Source organism: Telmatherina bonti (genome assembly GCF_933228915.1).
Source record: "Telmatherina bonti genome assembly, chromosome: 22".
Classification (NCBI taxonomy): Eukaryota; Metazoa; Chordata; class Actinopteri; order Atheriniformes; family Telmatherinidae; genus Telmatherina; species Telmatherina bonti.
Genome location: NC_136631.1, coordinates 13,856,885 through 13,875,397, shown reverse-complemented (window position 1 = coordinate 13,875,397; position 18,513 = coordinate 13,856,885). Strand labels below are relative to the sequence as shown.

Below are 18,513 nucleotides of genomic sequence, written 5' to 3'. Positions count from 1 at the left end.
AGTGTCAGAGTACTTCGTGCAATGCTCATAATTTGAATCCTGCATCACATTTTCTCAATATAAAGTCAGCATACGGAGGTTGGAGGGGTTGGAGGACAGCATGATGGGGTGCTTATGTCCTCTTAAAATAGATTACTTGGAAAATTGTCAGAAAAATATCATGTAAATACCTTGTTTTCTCTTATGTGATTATTTTACGTTTTTGCTAGACACCTAGCGGTACTCCACCTCCGTGTGGTGATAAGACCAGCGCATCGCATCATAACTGAGGGAACTTTGAGATAAAATATGGGAAAAGTCGAAGGGAAAAACCTGAATCTACAGACTAATGATTAAACACAGGATGGAGAGGAAAGGATGCATCATTGTTCTCTTCATCGCTCTCGTGTGTCTTTCCCAAGGTGAAGGTGCTCTCTGTCTTCCCACACCTCTTTCATCTCTCTTTCTTTCTCCGTCCTCCTCCTTTCTCATACATCGGCAGGCTCTTGACACCTCAAGAATGAGCTGCCCTTGGAGAAGTGAGAGTAAGAGTGAGAGACGCGAGGAGTGATATGCGGGTCTCTGAATGATTAAAGGCTGAATTTTGGCCCATGCTCTGAAACCAAAACTGAATAAACAAAAATCTGTGCTGCGCATCAAATTCCTGGTATCGTTCTTTCTTTTTTTTAATGTACAAAGCACAGTGCATTTCATATACTGCAGGTTTTTTTTATTCCCAAATGAAAACACAAGGCTATCTATTCAGCAATTCTAACATATTGACCTCATGATAACATCAAATAGCACTGACAGCGAGTAAAAGCGAGTAGATAGTGTTACCATCAACTGACATTCAGACGTGCTTTTTTTTTTTTTTTTTTTTTTTTTAATATTTTCATCTTGAATACCTTTCTGATGACTGCCAAATGATGCTCTCTGCCCCCTGTCTGTCTTTCTTTATTTTCCCTTTCTCTCTAATTCTCTGTTTCTGTCTCTTTCAATTGATGAAATAAAGAGGCCGCTCGTCGCAGGCGTTTTATTGCTGGCTGACTGTGACTGGCACTGGCTCTGTTGTTCCAGGCAGAGTCATAATAAAGACATTTGGAGAGGCAGGGCATTTTTTTCCAAGAGGCTCCGGGCTCTGTGCCACGGGCTCCAAATGTTTTCCCCTACTAAACTCCTGACCCCAATCTGAGGCCAAACAAGACAGAGGAGGGAGGGGAAATTGAGAAAGAGAGAGAAAGGAGGGAAAAAAGCAAATAGGATTCAGTGAAGGGGAGAACATGAACAATAGTGAGAGGGAGGGTGGCTAATATTTGGGGAGTTAGAGCTGTATGTTGAAGCTGTGAGAGTGTATGACAGACACTGTATATAAAATGTCTTATAAATGTAAGAGACATTTATAAGGGAATCTAATGCAAACTTAGCCTTGACAGGTTGAAAATAATTATCATTACCAGGGAAGAAGCACTCATGACACAGGTAAACATCACACCTGAGCTCAAAGGAGGCCTGAAAACACCTTCCAGATCAATCATTTCTGCACACGGCGCGTTGGCTCATTTTTCACCTCTTGCTGCGATGACAGGATCCAACTTGTGTAGGAGTCATGTCAATTACATCTAAACAGGGAGAGGAGAAGTAGGAGGGGTGGGAGGTTTGCAGTTGAAATATGCTTTTCCACCATTAGCGGTCACCGAGCACTTAGGAGATTATGCTTGAATCTTGCATCTCCTGCTGCGAGGCTCTCTCGTGTGCTGACACGTAGAGGTGCAGCTTTGGTAAATGACAGTGACACTTTGTGTTCTGTATGTTACAGATAAATCAGGTGCTGGTGGCGTGCTGATGGGGGGGGTTAAAAGGGTTACGTGCATGTTGGAATATGCTGTCTGAGACACTTTTAGAAGGATCACAACATTAACTTGCTAAAATACTTAAAAGCAAGGCTGCATCTTATTAACGCCATTTAGCTTTTGAAAACTTGGACTAGATTTTGTACTAATCTGTGGCATATCACTTCTAACACCCATTGTTTGTGCTGCAGATCACTCACTGAAGAAGTCCTGATGCAACAGTATACATCATGTCAAGAAACACCATGTAAACTTAATAAAAATCCAATAAAACCAGGAAATTATGTTGATGACTGTCACAATATTTTGACATACACATAAAGCAGGCAAAAAAAAAAAGAAAGAAAGAAGAAAAATGTTGAAGGGTTTTGCTCCAATAATGCTTATAGATATTAATTAGGTGGATGTGTCTGCTGGATTTTCATTTTTAGGGCCATGGTATGAAATAACAACCAATCAAAACACTTTAGTGGCAACTGTGTCATTTTAGTTTTTGCACAATGGTGGTGAGATGTTTGCAGTGTGAAGTTCCAGTTATCATCCTTCTTCACTCATTATATCTGACTAACCTAAACTTCAGAAGATGCTGCATTTACTCTACCTCTGATGTAGGTAAATAAAACGCTTTATCTCCTGCTTTTAGCTTTGCTTGGCATCATTTGTTATACATTCCCCTTAACCAAAGAAAGAAAATAAAAGCTAATAATGCCCTACTAGGGTGTTACTTACCGATTTATAACCAGACAAGGAAAGCTGACTTGTAATTAACGGCTTTTAATTTTTCTTGCTTGCTGAAAGTTCAGAGCTACAGCTACTGGTCAAATATTGAACACATAAAAAAAAAAAAAAGGATTTACTGAAAGCTGCTGGAAACTTAAAGAAGAAAGAGCGACGGGCAAGTCCAGAGTTTATTGAGCCATTAATGTGTAGTTTAAATAATGATTTGAGTTCTCAGTAGTGTTATTAAACAGCCAGTAGCTGTTTGGTTCTGCTGTGCATTTTGCAACAACTTGGGAGGGTTTGTTGCATGGCTCAGAATGCGGTTGTGGGTACAGGAGGGATCTGCAGCCACCCATGATCCAACTGCACACAGGCGATATGTACAGTGTGTATTTGAGAATAAAACTGCAAAGCAATTTTTCTGGTTTGATGCTCTCTCAGTCTATGCAGTCTGTCTTATACTGTATTAATGTGCTCCAGGAGCAACTGAGTACTGCAAATCATAGTCAGGGGGGGAGGAGTGGAGTCATGGACTGCTTCATGTCACCCCCAAAATGATCCTGTCTTGCTGTCATTTTGACTAAAACATCAAGATGTCAGTACTTTGGCTAAAAAAAAAACGGATAGTATGTCTTGTAATATTGTGAAGAAACATTGCAACACAACATATTGACCCAGTGGTTGAAGACCAATAAAAAATGTGCAGTTTCATCCCTTTTGATATGTGTGCAAACTTAAGTTTCCAACCTCCCAAAGTAATGTTCTTTTGACTAAAGATATGGACATTTTGCTTTCTCTATTCATCTCCCCATTAATCAGTCAAGTCTGCAGACATATTCAGAGCTTGGTTTGATCCTCTCTTCTCAGTTCAATCTAACATCTGGATAAATGCGAGACAGACTCAGCAACTGAATCTAGGGAACAGCACGATTGTGCCAATCTCCACTCTCTCTGATCTGTTTTAATACGCTGATGGAGAGGCACGTCTCCTCGCTTCTGCGTTCTGCAGCAGCAATGAAGAAGAGGAGAAGCCAGAGCAGACTTGACCTGTGTAAAAATATATCTCTAATCTGGTTGAAAACTGAGATGAATTCTCGGTGAGCCAATTAGAGCGGCGACTAATCCCCTTGTAACTCGGAAAAGACGCAAAGCATTCCTTTCTTTTCACTCGCTTCCTCGCTCCCTCCGTTTCGCTCCACTTTCATCTCGCGCCTCTTTTATCTTATCAATAGACACATATGGAGCATCGCAGACACAGAGCGCCGAGTGTAGATCTTTAAAAAAAACACGCTGTTTGTGACGTTTTACACCCCTCGCCTGGATTTAACACAAAATCATATGAAATTTCAACATTACTTCACCTTTCAGAACAGAGCTGATGGAGACTTCAGCTTGTCCGACTAATGCAGGAGGAGGAAATACCTGCAGCTCGGTTTGGAATGCAACTTTTACATTAAAAAATAATCCACCTTCAGTGTTTTCCATCCTTTTTATGTTATATAGTAGATACAGACTTACATTACACTGATGGATAGCATCACTTCAACCTGTCTGTGAAAGAGGGTGGGCTTTTTCCCCCTTTCCAGGTAATAGCCACGTACCATGGCCGGCACATAGCATTTGATTGGCTGAGAGCTACTACACAGCAGCGGGGTAATAAAAGTTACAAATGAGAGCAGGCTATTAGAGTCATTGACGTGCGTAGGCTAGCTTGCTAATTAATTGATCCTGAAACTTCATCTATTCTACAGCCAGAGAGGAACCCTTAATTAATCAGCCTCTCCATATTGTTGTCCTCCTTTCTTTCACTCCTGTTCCCTCAACTCTTTTACTTTCCACCCTTTATCCTCCCCTCTCCTAATGTCTTCTTTAATTGTGAGGGGAAAACACCAAGGGTCCCATGGGCTGGCATGGAGTGCAGGTTGTGGAGTTGTGGAGGGGGCACAGGAAAGAAAGTGTGTCATGTGCATCAGCGTGACAAGATGTGTACTTTGAACAGCAAGGCTGTGTCATTTCGAGAGGCTTTCAAAAAGGGAGGGGCGTGATGAGGCTGGAGTGGTCCCCTTAGTAGTCCCCCATCCCTCCTCTCCCTCCAGCTTTCCTGGCAGAGGAGTTGATTTATTGGGGCTTCCCATTCATCCGTCAGAGCAAGCAGCGCTGGCTGCATTAACCCGAGAGACAACCCCAGCACCCAGGCCTCTAAGTGCTTCCAAGTGGCCCTCACTCTCTACATTGTTGAGGAGCCTCCCCCTGCCCAGACTCAACTGAGGTTATAAAGTGCTCATCCAACTACTTCAATTCGATAGCTCACCAGAAGATGTTTGGACACACAAGGATTTTATTTTAAAGCTTTTTTGCTTCAATGGAAACATAAAAATATTACTTCCTACTTATGTAAACAATATGGTATTGTTTGGTAAAATGTCACAGATTAACTTAAATCATTATTAAGCAAATTTTTATTGCTGTTTGAAAACGACACATTTACTCGGCTGTTGCCTTCAATTACTTTAGTCTTTAAAAAAATCTGTCAATAATAATGTTCCATTGGAAAAAAAAAACATGCACATGTTAATAATAAAGATTATAAACTCCATTTGGTTACATCAGGATCAGGTTCAGGGTTCTGGCGTTGTTCATGCTGGCTCACTGTCCCACTGTGATCGCTCACTGGGACACCGAAAAGAACTGGAACAGATTAAAGGAGTGCCTTTTCTGCAACAGCAATTCCACATCTCTCTTGTAGAAAATTCCCACATGGAATAAAGGATTGCAGTCCGGTATTAAACTGTATCAATATGTGGATCATAAATAGAATCTATTACCTTTAAAAAAAGCAGGTTTGTAGAAGAAAACATAAAAGTGAGGTGGCGAGAAGCGGAAGACGCAGGACTCGAGGTTTGAAAATAATCTTAATCACGCGATTGTTTCCATCCTTTCAGGTCCTGCCTTTTCTTTGTCTTTATTGTGAGTGTATGGAGGAAGAACAGAAATACAGAACACTATTAGGAGATAACACAGTAAATGATAAGAGCTCTTTAATGTATTAACAGTTCGAACAGTGGTTATCCCTTCAATTCAGACTGGCCCAGATCTCAATCATTCTAATTAAGCACCTTTGCAGAATATTTCCCTCACAATTGAAGTTTCTGCTGTCTGCATGTATTTAAATCCAAGTCCTTGACTTTTCACCACATTTTCTTTTACAAGCTCCTCCTCCTCCCTTTCGGCTTTGTACCTTTTCTCAAAGGGGTTGCTAGCGAAACACCTGCTCCCACCTCCCGATCTGGTATGGAAAGCATATTTGCATGTTTTTATTGTCACTTATTTCATGGTGGATGCCTTCCTGATGCAACCCCTGCATTCAGGTCAGTGGACAACCAACTTCTGAGCCACTGCCATTAATATTTTCTTTTAGAAGTTCTGTTCTGGAAAATTGGGATTGCATGAATGTAAAAATAAATAAAAAGCTTAGCATGTCTTAGACAAGCTGGGGCAGCATAAACAAAAAGCTGAAAACATAAGTGGATTTGCATGTTGACCATAATTACATTCATCAGCCCCCAAAACATGATTGAGTTCAATAAAGAGCACCTTACAGAGGCAAAGTCTCTAAGTGGTCAGCTGAACAAATGTCAAGCACACACTACAAAAAACAAGAATGAGTCCCATACCGACACTAAAACTTTCAGGCATTCAGTTATTTTCTAGTTTCTTTATATTTGATACAATTGAATATGACTACATCAGCCTAAAAATATTTTTTCTCCCATGCGCTAATTTATTATTCATTATATCATCTGTGACAGCTTAGGCTTTGACTTATAAGGCATGAAGCTGTTATGTAAAAAGGCATCTGCTGCTGTTCCACAAAGTGAGACATACTGTATATCTAATCACTGTTTCTGCTGAACAATTTCACTGAGTTTCTTTAACTCTTTACAACAAAAAAAAAAGAAAAGAAAAAAAAGAAAAAGAAATAATATGCACCCACAACCGTTGCTTCACACTGGTTCACGGTCTCAGCTTCAGATCTTTTGCATAAATGTGACACATGAAATGAATAAAACCAGAGGAGCCATCTTTCAGTGCTTATTGTTTAGGAATGTGCACAGCTGTTGTCCAGCTGAAGAGAACACAGACATCCTTTAGAAAGCATACAGATGCCTCTCTGCTGATGACTTCTTAATAGAAGGAAAGCCTGAGGAGTAATCTTTAGAAAAGAATAGAAGAAAAATAAAAGGGATTTAATTGAAGTTCCACAAAGCCGTGAAGGACAGCAGTTTTGTGAAGCTGTGTTGTGGTTTTTTTGTGTGCACCAAACAGGTGGCGGGTCAGCCACATTTCCACTTGACATTAAATGCTTGGCTTCTATTAAGTTGGCCCAGCGTGTGAGGAACAAACATCCAACACTGGTAATGGTTTCTGCCTGACGCGGTGACACACTCGCCCTCCTCCACGCAAGCACGTACACACACACATACCCACACTCCTCCCTTCTTCTCCGTCTCTCTCTCTCGCTCTCTCTCTCTCTCTCTCAACCATTTCCCAGGATATCTTTCTTCTCCTGCTCTTTCTCCCACTCCATCACCCCTCCCTTCTTTTCACATCAAACACTAATGTTTCCTTCAAATTCCTTTTCCTCTCCGTCAGCCAACTTTGACATCACAGGAAATTACGCTCAGAATTGGCAGCACTGTTTTTCTTTGCATTTTTTTTTCCTTTTCTGTTATTTTCAACTTCATTCCACTTCCCAAACAGACGCTTTTCTCGTGTGGCCTGTCATCCCCAAGACACCCGCCTCCTCCTTCCACTTTCTCCTCTTCTTTTTTTCTTTCCCTTCAGCTGATATATTTGTTCTGGCTCCCATCATTCCACACACACATGCACACACATCCTCTTGTGATTGTTTCAGAGGAACACAACATCTCTTACACTCTCTGACATACTCAACCTGCCTCTCAACATGCATATGCAACATAATGCTACAATACCGAATGCAAGTTCTAGACTTATTTGCTGGAGGCTGGAAAGCTTGGAGACACCGATACGTCCTCCGTGTGACTCGTGCGCCTTTCTCATATGTCTAGATTAAGGAAAGCATGCTGTGTGCAGAGTATTCAGATAGTAGGGAAATGCAGAGTAAAAAAAAGTATCCTATGTTCAGCATACTGGCAATGTGTGCAAGTGGATCCAAATATTAAAACAAGAACCCCAACAAAAAACAGCTCCACGATACATACATTTTAGAGACGTCCTAAATTTTTGGCCTATTATCGGCCGATATCAACATTAAAATGCAGTATCAGAAATGATCGGTATCAGTTTTAACTCTTTCAATGACAACATTTACACCACATGGACTTATTTTATATCAAACTCTTCAGCTACGTCACCTCTAACATAAAATGAGAAAATATAAGATGTCATGTATAGTTCTCCTTATATGTTTGTTTGTTATATGTTGTTTGCCACAACCTGCTTCAAAAATATCAGCATCGGTTGATATCAGTATCGGAAAGAGTTGGACAAAATTGATATAACGGATATTGGTAAAAAAGCCGATATCAAATATCCCTAAATGATTTTTCATCTTGGGTGAAAAACTTCGGAACTTTTCTGTTTAACACCTTATAAAACTGATACTCTAAGTGTTTTCATGTCTTGTTTTACATGACTTTGTTTATATCTCCTCAGATTTTAAACATATGTTACATTCTTAGATATTAAAGCAGGTATTTTCAGTCAGAACAAACACTGAGTTTACCCCTGTTACTCTGGATAAGCTACATATATTCTCAGTAGCATCAATGTGGTCTATTTTTTCCACTCAAAAGTTCATTTTATGCGCTTTCTTCAAAGAAATCTAATATCTTTAGGAGACAGAAACATTTGAGAGGTACGAGAAACAAGCAAACTCCTCCAACACTGAATACCAGACTCATTTCAGGCAACATTATTGCACTATTGCTCCAGCAAAAAAGAAGATTTTTCAAAGGCAAAAATGTCACTTAACAGCACTGCAAGTAACTGGAAAAACAGAGCTTTCCTTCTGTGGGTTATTGTACCCTTTAATTAAAAAATACAATACTTGGAATAATTATGAAAGCTACTGCTGTCAGGTCTAAAAGTGCAATTCAATGTCTGTTTGACATCACCTCCCAACTGGTAATTTCAAGGCTTTTGGTGTTTATTTTGGTCTTATTTTGTGAAAAAAAAAAAAAAAAAGGGTGACAGGAGAGTGTGTCTGAGGGAGAAAAAGGTGGGAGCGACATGCAGTAAATGGTTTGGGGTCAGAATCAAGCCTCACCCTACTGTGCCGAGTATTCAGCTCCTGTTCATGGGGTCTACAATCTGCTATGTGAGCTACAGAGGCGCCACATAAAGGTATTATTTATCCAATAATGGCAGTGGGTAAAATATTACTGTTGAGAGCTTATTTAGAACGAGTGAGGCTTAATTTTAGCTCGATTTAATCATAGTTATGAAAGACATTCAACGAAGACCTTTTGTTCAACTGTTAATAAAAAAAAAGAAAAAGAAAAGAAAAGCAACTAAACACACTCGCAGACACACACACAGTCCCAGGGAAATCACAGACACTGATGTAAACACATGCCTTTGTAGACGTCATGTTGCCTGGCAACGACCCAGCATGCTTAGCTGTGACAAGCTGGGGTCTCAGCCCTGAAGTGTAATGCATCATGGGGGATTTACATGTGCTGTGCCTTACATCACGCACAATCCCCCCCTTGTTGAAGCAACTGCAGTCAGAATTGTTTCGTTTCAGCTGATCCTGGAGAAGTTTCACAGCATCTAAAGGCTTCACGCAGAGAGCGGTGGTGACGTCTTTCAGATACAGCTGCAATCACATTCACCGTAGCCGCGTTCGTTGCATATTTTAATATGTAATTAACAGCCACTCTAAGAGCTGATTCAATGTACATTTTGCAGTACACGTTCTGGAGCGTTCGTTTGCGAGCCCTCTCCGCTCCTCCCTGATCAGGCCCCTGACCGCTTTTCTGTAGGTGAGGCTCATTACTCTCATCTGAGAGTGTGGAATTAAACCTCCTCCTCCAAACTCATTACTGTGTGAGCTAGATTTCACCAGCTGCAGATAGGCAATGCGGTGGTGCTGCTTTTAAAGCCAGAGCCAGATAATTAGAAACTTTAGAAGCGCAGTTCCCATGGCTATAGCCAGAGTGAACAACTAATTCTATTTGAACTAATTACATTCCATAATGCTAGGCAGTGATTGCTACCCCAACCACAGCCTCCCCTATGTAATACGCTAGAGGATTTCATCACAAAATAGTACCAGAGATGTATTTTTTCGGTGCATGTGTGACTGACTGTACAGCCTGGTGCATTGGTGTTCCTCTTTATGCACTGCATGTCTTCACATATACACCCCCGCTCGCTCCCCATTGTGTGTATTTCATAATGCAAAACCCCTTATTGAGCTCTGTAATGATCATTTTGGGAGTGTGTTGTCATCACAAAAATGCGTCAGAGGGGGTTTAGATCTGCTGCAATCAAGTCTGAAATGAAGTCTCTGAGTTGGGACTATGGTACGTTCACCAATCATGACAACACTACACCACAGAAAGAACCTACCCATGAAAGGTTATGCTGGGCTACAAAGAAGTACAATGAAAATCTCAGTTGTGTTAACACAATTTCCTTTAGAAAATATAATAATGGGAACCACGTCAGTGAAAACTCAAGCAATGGTGCAGATTTATACAATCATTTGACCTGAATAACACGAGGCCTGTCAGTCCATATATGTTTCCTTTCTTCTCCTTTTGTTGTCTTGCTATGCTGGGATCTCACTCATCCCAGCAAGAAGTGTCCCAGTCCAAGCCAACAGACCAAGCTGACTAAATATAGGATGCAGTAACAGTGGGGAACTCTGTAGTCCCCCCCACCCTCCACTTTATGGTTAAACAGCAGCAGCTCTGTACGACACAGACATACGACAAAGACCAAGCTAACCGTCGTCCACGCAAACACAAATAAACAAAAAAAAGATGAAAATTCACTTTCTATCAGAAATGAGGAGCACACACTATCTAAACGCATTTAATACAAAACCATACTTTATCAGCGCTTCACCACTCGTGCTACTGCGTACGCACGCAAACTCTTCCAGTCCAAATGGGATTTACTTAAGACTCAATAAAGCATACAGAAGCACCATTGTCTCATACACAGATCTATTGTGCAACACACTGGCAGTATGACGTGGGCTGAAGGTGCTCCACTTTGTTCTGAACAAATTATTCCATGCACACATGCTGTACGTTAATCACAAAAAATGCACGCGCACGTACGTGCAGAAGGATGTGGAAAAGCATGATCAAGCATATAAAAGTAAAGGAGGAACCTGCCTCCACACACACACACACACACACACACAGAGCATCAAACTCATCTTGCGCCAGTGGGAGTCTAACAGGAACTGAGTGATGATCAGGAGTGACACCACCACATGCCAGGGTGTGAGATGTGCTGCCTGGTATTTTAGGCTGCATCTCAAATTGAACATGCCAAGCCTTCGGGGGAAAATCGCTGGAGAACATTCACAACGTGAAGCAAATGTCCCACCGCTATATCGCTTGTAATACCAGCAGCGATATTGGGAATGGCACAACAGAGGAGGCTCCGACTCATTCACAAAGCATACAGACACACACACACACACACACACAAGCGCAGACACACACATATGAACGTGTTAATAGTTTTGGCCTTTTGGTTTGTCGACATACCTGTTGTTGGGGGTACTGCATCCCACCCATGCCCATTTGGCTCCTCCCCTGCATGCTCATTGGATATCGATGTGCAGGGGGCAACGTGTATGGCTGGCTAGGGGGGTAGGGCCCACCTCCTGGCTGCTGAGGTGTGGAGTACGGATTATTGGCCATGCCATACAGCTGCGAGCGCTTCATAGCCATGAAGTCCATTGACGACACCTGTAGTTGTAAAAGGAAAAGGCATTAATAATCAATCACCAGCAGTTCTTTTATGTTTAATGATTCCAACTCATTCATCACAGTGCACCGAGTTCAGCTGAAACGCATTTAAATAAATTCATTCGACGTTTGCCAAGTTGGAACTCCAAACTAAAGTCTACTTAGTGCATTCGCTCCAAACCACAGCCACCACTGATTTACTCTATAATTACGCAAGTGGAAGCTTTAAATTAATGTTTACAGATAATAAATGAACAACAAATAGAACAAACTAAGCAAAGACGTTTATTGCAGAGCGACTGAGAGCAAACTTCGCTGGAGGAGTGCCAAAATGAGATGATTTAATTAAAAACGAAAGCTTGTATCTTTCTTTTAATGTCTGAAAAAGGTTTTTAAAAGTGCTATAAATGTTGTTTAAAGTGATGGGAAGCAATAGCAATAAAAACCCCTTTGGCCTTGTTCCTGCAACCACAGCTTAGGGGTGCCAGTAATCGCTGAGTGCTGCTTCTGTCTCGGCTGCAGTGTTTTTGCTCGTAGCAAACTGGCGGGAAAAACTGTGGAAATTGTTTCTACATTTCGGTGCGCGCAGTTATAAATTAAAAACGGGTTGAAAAGGATCCAGGCTTTGCATTACAACCGAGACAAAGCATTTTAAACTTGTAGAACCTCAGGAGGGAATTTATGGCAACCAGCTAGTCATTACCTGCTCCTAAAAAGGCGACAATACGAACAAACATAAACACACACACACACAAACATGAAGAAAAAAAGGATAATTCAGGAAAGGGAGGAAGGAGAATGTTTTAAGGGCAATTTATTCCATTGTACAGAAAGTATTTCAGAGCCATTTCAGGGGTTGTTTGGGGTCTCTGTGAGCCACTGGAAAATTCCAGTACAGTGCATCAGGCTAATACTAATCCGTCACTCATAGACTGTCTTCCTGCCAGGCAGATAAAGTGACATTCTTCCATCTTCTACCTCTCCTCTCACGCTTTCTCACTTTTGTCTCCGCCATGAGTGATTTATAACATTTTGCCCCTGCTGTTTCTTCTACACACTTTCACCTCTCTCCTCTCATCTTCAACCAACTGCCCTCCTCCACCGCCGCCACCACACTCCTCAGTTTCCTCTCCTCTCCCCAACTCAATATCACCTCGTCTCGCATAGAGGAGAAATTGCCGCCGCCTCATATTGCCAGGCTAATATCAAGAAGACATGTCAGGGGAAGGGAGCACTTTATTCAGCAGGTTATGTGTGGACGGCTAAGGCACTCCAGCTTTAAAAGGGTTTTGCCTACTGAGGCATGTGCTCGGGGTAGCTTGGACTGTTTCGGAGTGGAGAGAGGAGAGAGAATGAAAGAATGAGTGTGAGGCTAGTGAGAAATGAGGGGTAGGGAAGCTGGCAAATAAAGGATGAGTACTCTTGAGTGTCTACAGTTATTTTACAGTATGGAGGTGTATTAAAGAGTTATGAGAGAAGTTTTATCTTGTCAAAGGTTTGCACCACCAGGGTTTCAAGAGTCTGTAGGACAAAAATGTCTTTTCCACATCTACTTCTATGTGCTTGAATACATGGATTTCGTCATAATCCTGAACTATATCTACTTCTGCTATTTATTTCCTCCTGTTTTCCTTTTTAAAACTACTTATAAGTGAATAATTCACATTTTTGCGAAGGCCGAGGCCACGAAGTGCATCAGTAGAAATGATCTGAGAGGAAATATTTAACTGCAAGATAACTGACCATTATCTGATAAGACTGTTACCAGCATCGGAATTCATGCTGTGTAAAAGCACTTTTTAAAATAGCAATAAATTAAGGTAAATTGTCCTTTTCAGGGACGAAACCTCGTCACGGTATTTGTCTTTGCATCTTAATTATAAAGCAGCAGAGAGCATGACTGAACAGGAATGAGAAATTAATTTAATTTAGAATGCAACTAAAACAGAGTTACACATCGAGTGCATTGGAACAAGTTAAACCAACTAAAAAAATCAAAGGATAGATTTGTTTTGAGTATTCCTAATGTGGCCAAATTGATGTTAGTCATATGTTTCGAATGCAGCAATAAATGGTGTTTTTGATGAGTGAAGGGCAGCACATGACCTCCTCAGACTGTACACCCGCAAACCACCACAAGGCAGACACGCTGAGCTATATTTGCAGTAAAACAGCAGCAGTCTGGAGCTTTCAGGCTACTGTGCTTACAGTATGATATGGACAACATATAACCCCACCACTTCCCAAACTACATGCAGCTCACCAATTTATCTCAAGAGGTTTCCCGCTTGCCCAAAATCGCTGAGTGCAACAAGAGTAAATCCCCTCATGCAGCTGCCAAGCATGCACTCATACTTGCATGAAAAAAAACAACAAAAAAAAAACAATCACCGCTGCACTTTGGAAGGTAGTAAACACAGGAAACAACCTATGAGGTTTGGGAGCAAAAGAGTGGATTAAACACACACATATGCACTTACACACATGCAAGCACACGTTCACAGCAGATTATCCTACTGGCTTACTGGCTCTCGCTGTATTGCCCCACTCTGGGATGATATTTTCACACACTTAAGGGGAATTCTTCAATCACTCACCAATCAAATTATATCTGATACATCGGTCCATCCACATACGGCATCATCCACACCCATCCACAGAGGAGGGAAAAGAGCAAGTAACTGAAATCTGCTCTCATGACAAGTTCCACTTAATGAGATTTCAGTCCAGTCTTTTCCAAGACATATGCTCACTATTCCCCCCCCACCCCCCCCCCCCCCCCACCCCCACCCCACCTTCCCAAAACAAAAAAGGAAAAAAAAAAAAAAAAAAACAGCAATTCCTGACAAATTGAAATGTTATTTTTCTCTCCTCACCTCAGAGAAATGACTGCACTTAGAAAAAAATTATGAATATAACAGAGTGAACGGTGTTTATGCCAGAAGGGACAGCAGATCAAAAAAAAAAACTAAAGGGAATACACAGAAATATATATAAATATTTTTCATTGTCTTCAAATGTCTTTTCTCTTCTGTTCATCTGGGCATGCCATTCAATGCGTGAGGAGGGAGGAGACTTTAAAGACAATAGTAATTCAAATGCTAAATTTAAAATTCAATTTATGAACTCCTCTCTAGTGTTCTCACCCATGAAAGTTTTTTTTTCCATTTCCCTTTTTTTTTTCTTCTTTTTTTTTTTTTCAAAAACAAAGCCATTAAAACAGAACATGGGTGAAATTACTGTGGGGTGAAACCTGCTAAATTGCTTCTCTGAGCTCAATCGGCAGCATTTTTATGTTGGGAAAATGATTTTACTCCCTCTTGCTTTAATGTGCTAAGCTGTTAATCAGAAAAAGACAAAATGCTCGACAGAAAAGGCTCAGATATGAGGTGCACACTGGGATCAAAGAAACATAAAACAATATTGGTAAATGCTTATTATTCCAATTCCGTTTTGAATGAAGGAATAGTTTGAAAGAAATTTGCTCATTTATCAGGTTTGGTGAATAAATGTGTTGCAGCGGAGCTGATACACTCGTCTCCTGTAACTCATGTCCTTCATGGTGGGTGACCAAATCATCAACTTGCCTGCATTATTTCTTAAGTTCAGATGTTTACAGACCACACACACACACACACACACACACACACACACAGAGGAAAAAGTAACAAAGACAGGTTTAACCACTTAGTGGTAACAGTGCGATGAGCTCCAGATTTCAGCCTTCAGGGCTGTAGTGTTTCCACTAAAGCCCTCCGTGTTTTCACCGACTGCAAGAGCATGTAATTCTCTAAACAAACAACAAACAACAATGCAATAAAAGATGTTCCTTCATATGTTCTTTATGGGCTACAAGCTGCTTTATTGAGAAACACCTTCTTTGGAAATTGGTTGAACCCCAAAAGAGCAATTCAGGCAGCTATTTTGATCCGGTATATCACCAGGTGGTTTAATTCTGTCTGGAGCAACATTTCTTTTCCCTGTTGGACAGGTAATAGCTTCCACAGAGCTACTGCAGGCCCAGTCTAACTCGTGCATGCAGTAAGTACTGACGTTCAAAAGCTCCATATGTTACTCCTGTGGTTGTGCAAAAAGAGTCAATACATATTTTCAACCATAAAGGCCCATTTAGCAATGACAGTGCAATTAATGCCATGTGAAAATATCACAGTTCAAAAGACGTATCAAATATAATTGTGTATGAAAATGGGCCTCAAGACGCCTTTGTGGTATTGATTCTCTTCTTTTTCTTAAATGGACCTCTGCAGAGTGTCAGCTTTAATTCCTGTGTAATGAAACCATTTCAGCCTATGTGTATTTGTGAGGAGAAACAAATACGGATAATTATTGTCAACAGATCCTCTTTATCCTCAGTGCTACATCTGCCTCTGGAGATTCAACGTGCTGCAGCCAGAGCCGGCTGGTCTGCCGGGACAATCAGCCTTGCCTTTTATGCTGCTTATTTACACCAGGCAGCAAAAAACTCTGCAGTTCCTTCTGCACGACCAGGCCTGGTGATGTATCAGCCTCCAGAACCAAGCTCCACGTTTCAGGTTGGAAACCCTGCGCATTTGGACCTGATGTCTACCAGACACATAGATAAAAGGGAGGGTGCAAGGAGAAAGATGGAAGAGGAGAAGAGGGGGAGAAAAGAGAGGAGAAGAGAGACTGCAGCAGTAGGCGAGTACAGATCGAGTTCCATATTAATGTGTGCAAATTCCCCCGCTCCTGCTGACTAAGATTAGAAAAATTAATTTCATGGATGCAGAGACAATACTGATGTCATCAAGCAGAGAGGAGAGCAGCAGCACTCTGTTAACTCCTCCCTGCCCGGCCTCCATGAGGAATAGATCATTCATTAGTGTCGGTTCATCACTTCAATTCACAGCCAGGACTCAAGCAAGTCAGCGAAATCCGAAATACTGACAACAAACCAAAACGCTTAGCTTCCACAGGCCTTCCCTTTATATCTAAGTCATACTAAAAAACAAAACTAATCGTGCAAGAGTGAAGTGAGCTGTGTGCACGTTGGCATTCCCCCGTGTCTGCAGCAACACTAAGAGGACAAAATTCAATGAATTTACGTCTTGAAACAGAATCTGATCCTGCATCTCAGCACACACGCCTTGTTAGTAAAAGGATTCATAACGAATGACAGTGTGAAAAGTAGTGCCGGTCCGCAGGGAGCTGAGAAGAGCCAAATTGCGTTTCCTCGGCCCAATATGCCTGGATGGTGCAGGCAGCTAGGCATGAAGGCTGGCTAGCAGTGGGAAGCATGAAATTATCTGAGAAGAGGGGTGCAGGGAGTGACAGCTTTAGAATAGGCGGGAGAAATGTGTACATACACTGTGTATGTTGAGGAAGAACGGTAGACAAGGAGAAGCCAGATAAGAGGCTGTTGTTATGCAGCCAATGAGCATCCTTTTGTGTTTGGTATGACATGGATAATTGCTCACCATCCTGCAGCGTCCTAGGAGCTGGGGATCAGTGTGCCCTCAACGTTTGACACCAATATTTACACCTTACACATGCACAACCCATTCTCCCCCCCCTTCACCCGTTGCATCAGGAAAAGTTGCTGTGTGTTCAGTTCGTCACGGCACAGCACAAAGACGTCATTAAGCGAAGGGAGGAAGCGAATGGAGGAGAGGAGGGGAGAGCAAAGGAAAGGGAGGAAGGAGAAAGCGAGAAGCTGCTTCATCTGTCTCAAGTGAGATTGGGGTCACAGGGTCACCAGAGCCCTTTTCCTTCGCAGAAAGTGGGAGCTAAAAAGTCGACAGGGGAGGGGGGGGGGGGGGGGGGGGGGGGGGGGGGGGAAAGATAGAGAAAATCTCAATGACAAAATGAGACGTGGCCGACATGCATGCGACACGCCATTAGAGAATGAAAACAAATAAAATGCAATCGTCTGCAAACAGTCGAGGAAGCATGTGTGAGAGAAAATTTGGCAGGCAGAACCTTCAGCTTGGATGCAGTTTTTTTCCAGATGGAATCATTCAGACTTCCAAAACACCATGAGAAGCCACTCAAGGAAGAAAACAGATAAACATCCACAGGTCCTTGTTAGTGGAAAGCTTCTTTTCCAACGAACACTTGATGGCAATTTTTCTTGTGTAGTTAAGATCAGAATTCTTCTTCTCTACTCCACCGCTTTTACAGTTAACTCGTGCGCCGTTTCTGCACACGCAGTCAGCTTATGTCACTACAAAACTGCACAGTTCCGATGATAAAAATGTTAATTGAACAGAGGGACCCCTTGAAAAGGCTTCCACAGTTCCTTCAAAACAAATACAAATCAGTCTTAGTCTTTCGGGCAAACAACGCTGCTGCTTGCCTATTTTTGCCTATTTTCATACAATCTGCAGCTGATGTGAAGGTTTTACATCATGCAGTCGGGGTGGGTAAAAAAAAAGCCCATCTCGTCTAAGGGCCATGGTAGAACGAGAAGAATGCAGTCCTCTCTTAACTTCCCCAGCCTCCAGAACCCCACAGAGAGATGCTGTTACATAACCAAATGAAAGAGAAAAAAACAGGGCACCATCACAATAACTCTGTTTGCCCCAAAGTGAGAGACCAGGCTTTTAGAGTAAATATGTTGCCCTTTTGCTTCCCACGTTTCCCCGTGCCAAACGGAAATGCTGGCATTAAAATTATGCTGGATAGACCCCCCCCCCCCCCCCCCTCCCTCCCTTATTCAAGCACCTTTACAAATGTAATAAGTCTATAAGAGAAACAGCTTTTCTGCTGCTTGGATAATTATGAACAAGGTCCTATGCATTGCCAAGTGTGTTTATGAATTAGCAATGGTTACTCGCGCTATTGTGCTCAGAGTAGGGAAAAAAAAAAACATAAGTGAATACTAAGAGAGCAGACCAGCAGAAATGATGCTAAAGGGTCCTGAGGGGGCTCTCTCTGCCATCCATTAGTCTTCGTGTAAGGCAAAGCTTAACGAGCTCCTCAAGCTGGGAGGCTGGCCATTGGAG

At 41.8% G+C, this 18,513-nt stretch overlaps 1 protein-coding gene across 1 annotated transcript in view; it reads right to left on the bottom strand.

Moving 5' to 3' along the window:
* Nucleotides 1–18,513, bottom strand: part of LOC306772661 (AT-rich interactive domain-containing protein 1B-like) — a gene marked incomplete at both ends in the record, with an annotated part of 174,903 nt that overhangs the window by 136,798 nt on the left and 19,592 nt on the right. Inside the window, one exon of the mRNA XM_079262259.1 lies at nt 11,327–11,530. Within this exon, the coding sequence (XP_079118385.1) occupies nt 11,327–11,530 (204 nt within the window). The remainder of the gene's footprint in view (nt 1–11,326; nt 11,531–18,513) is intronic.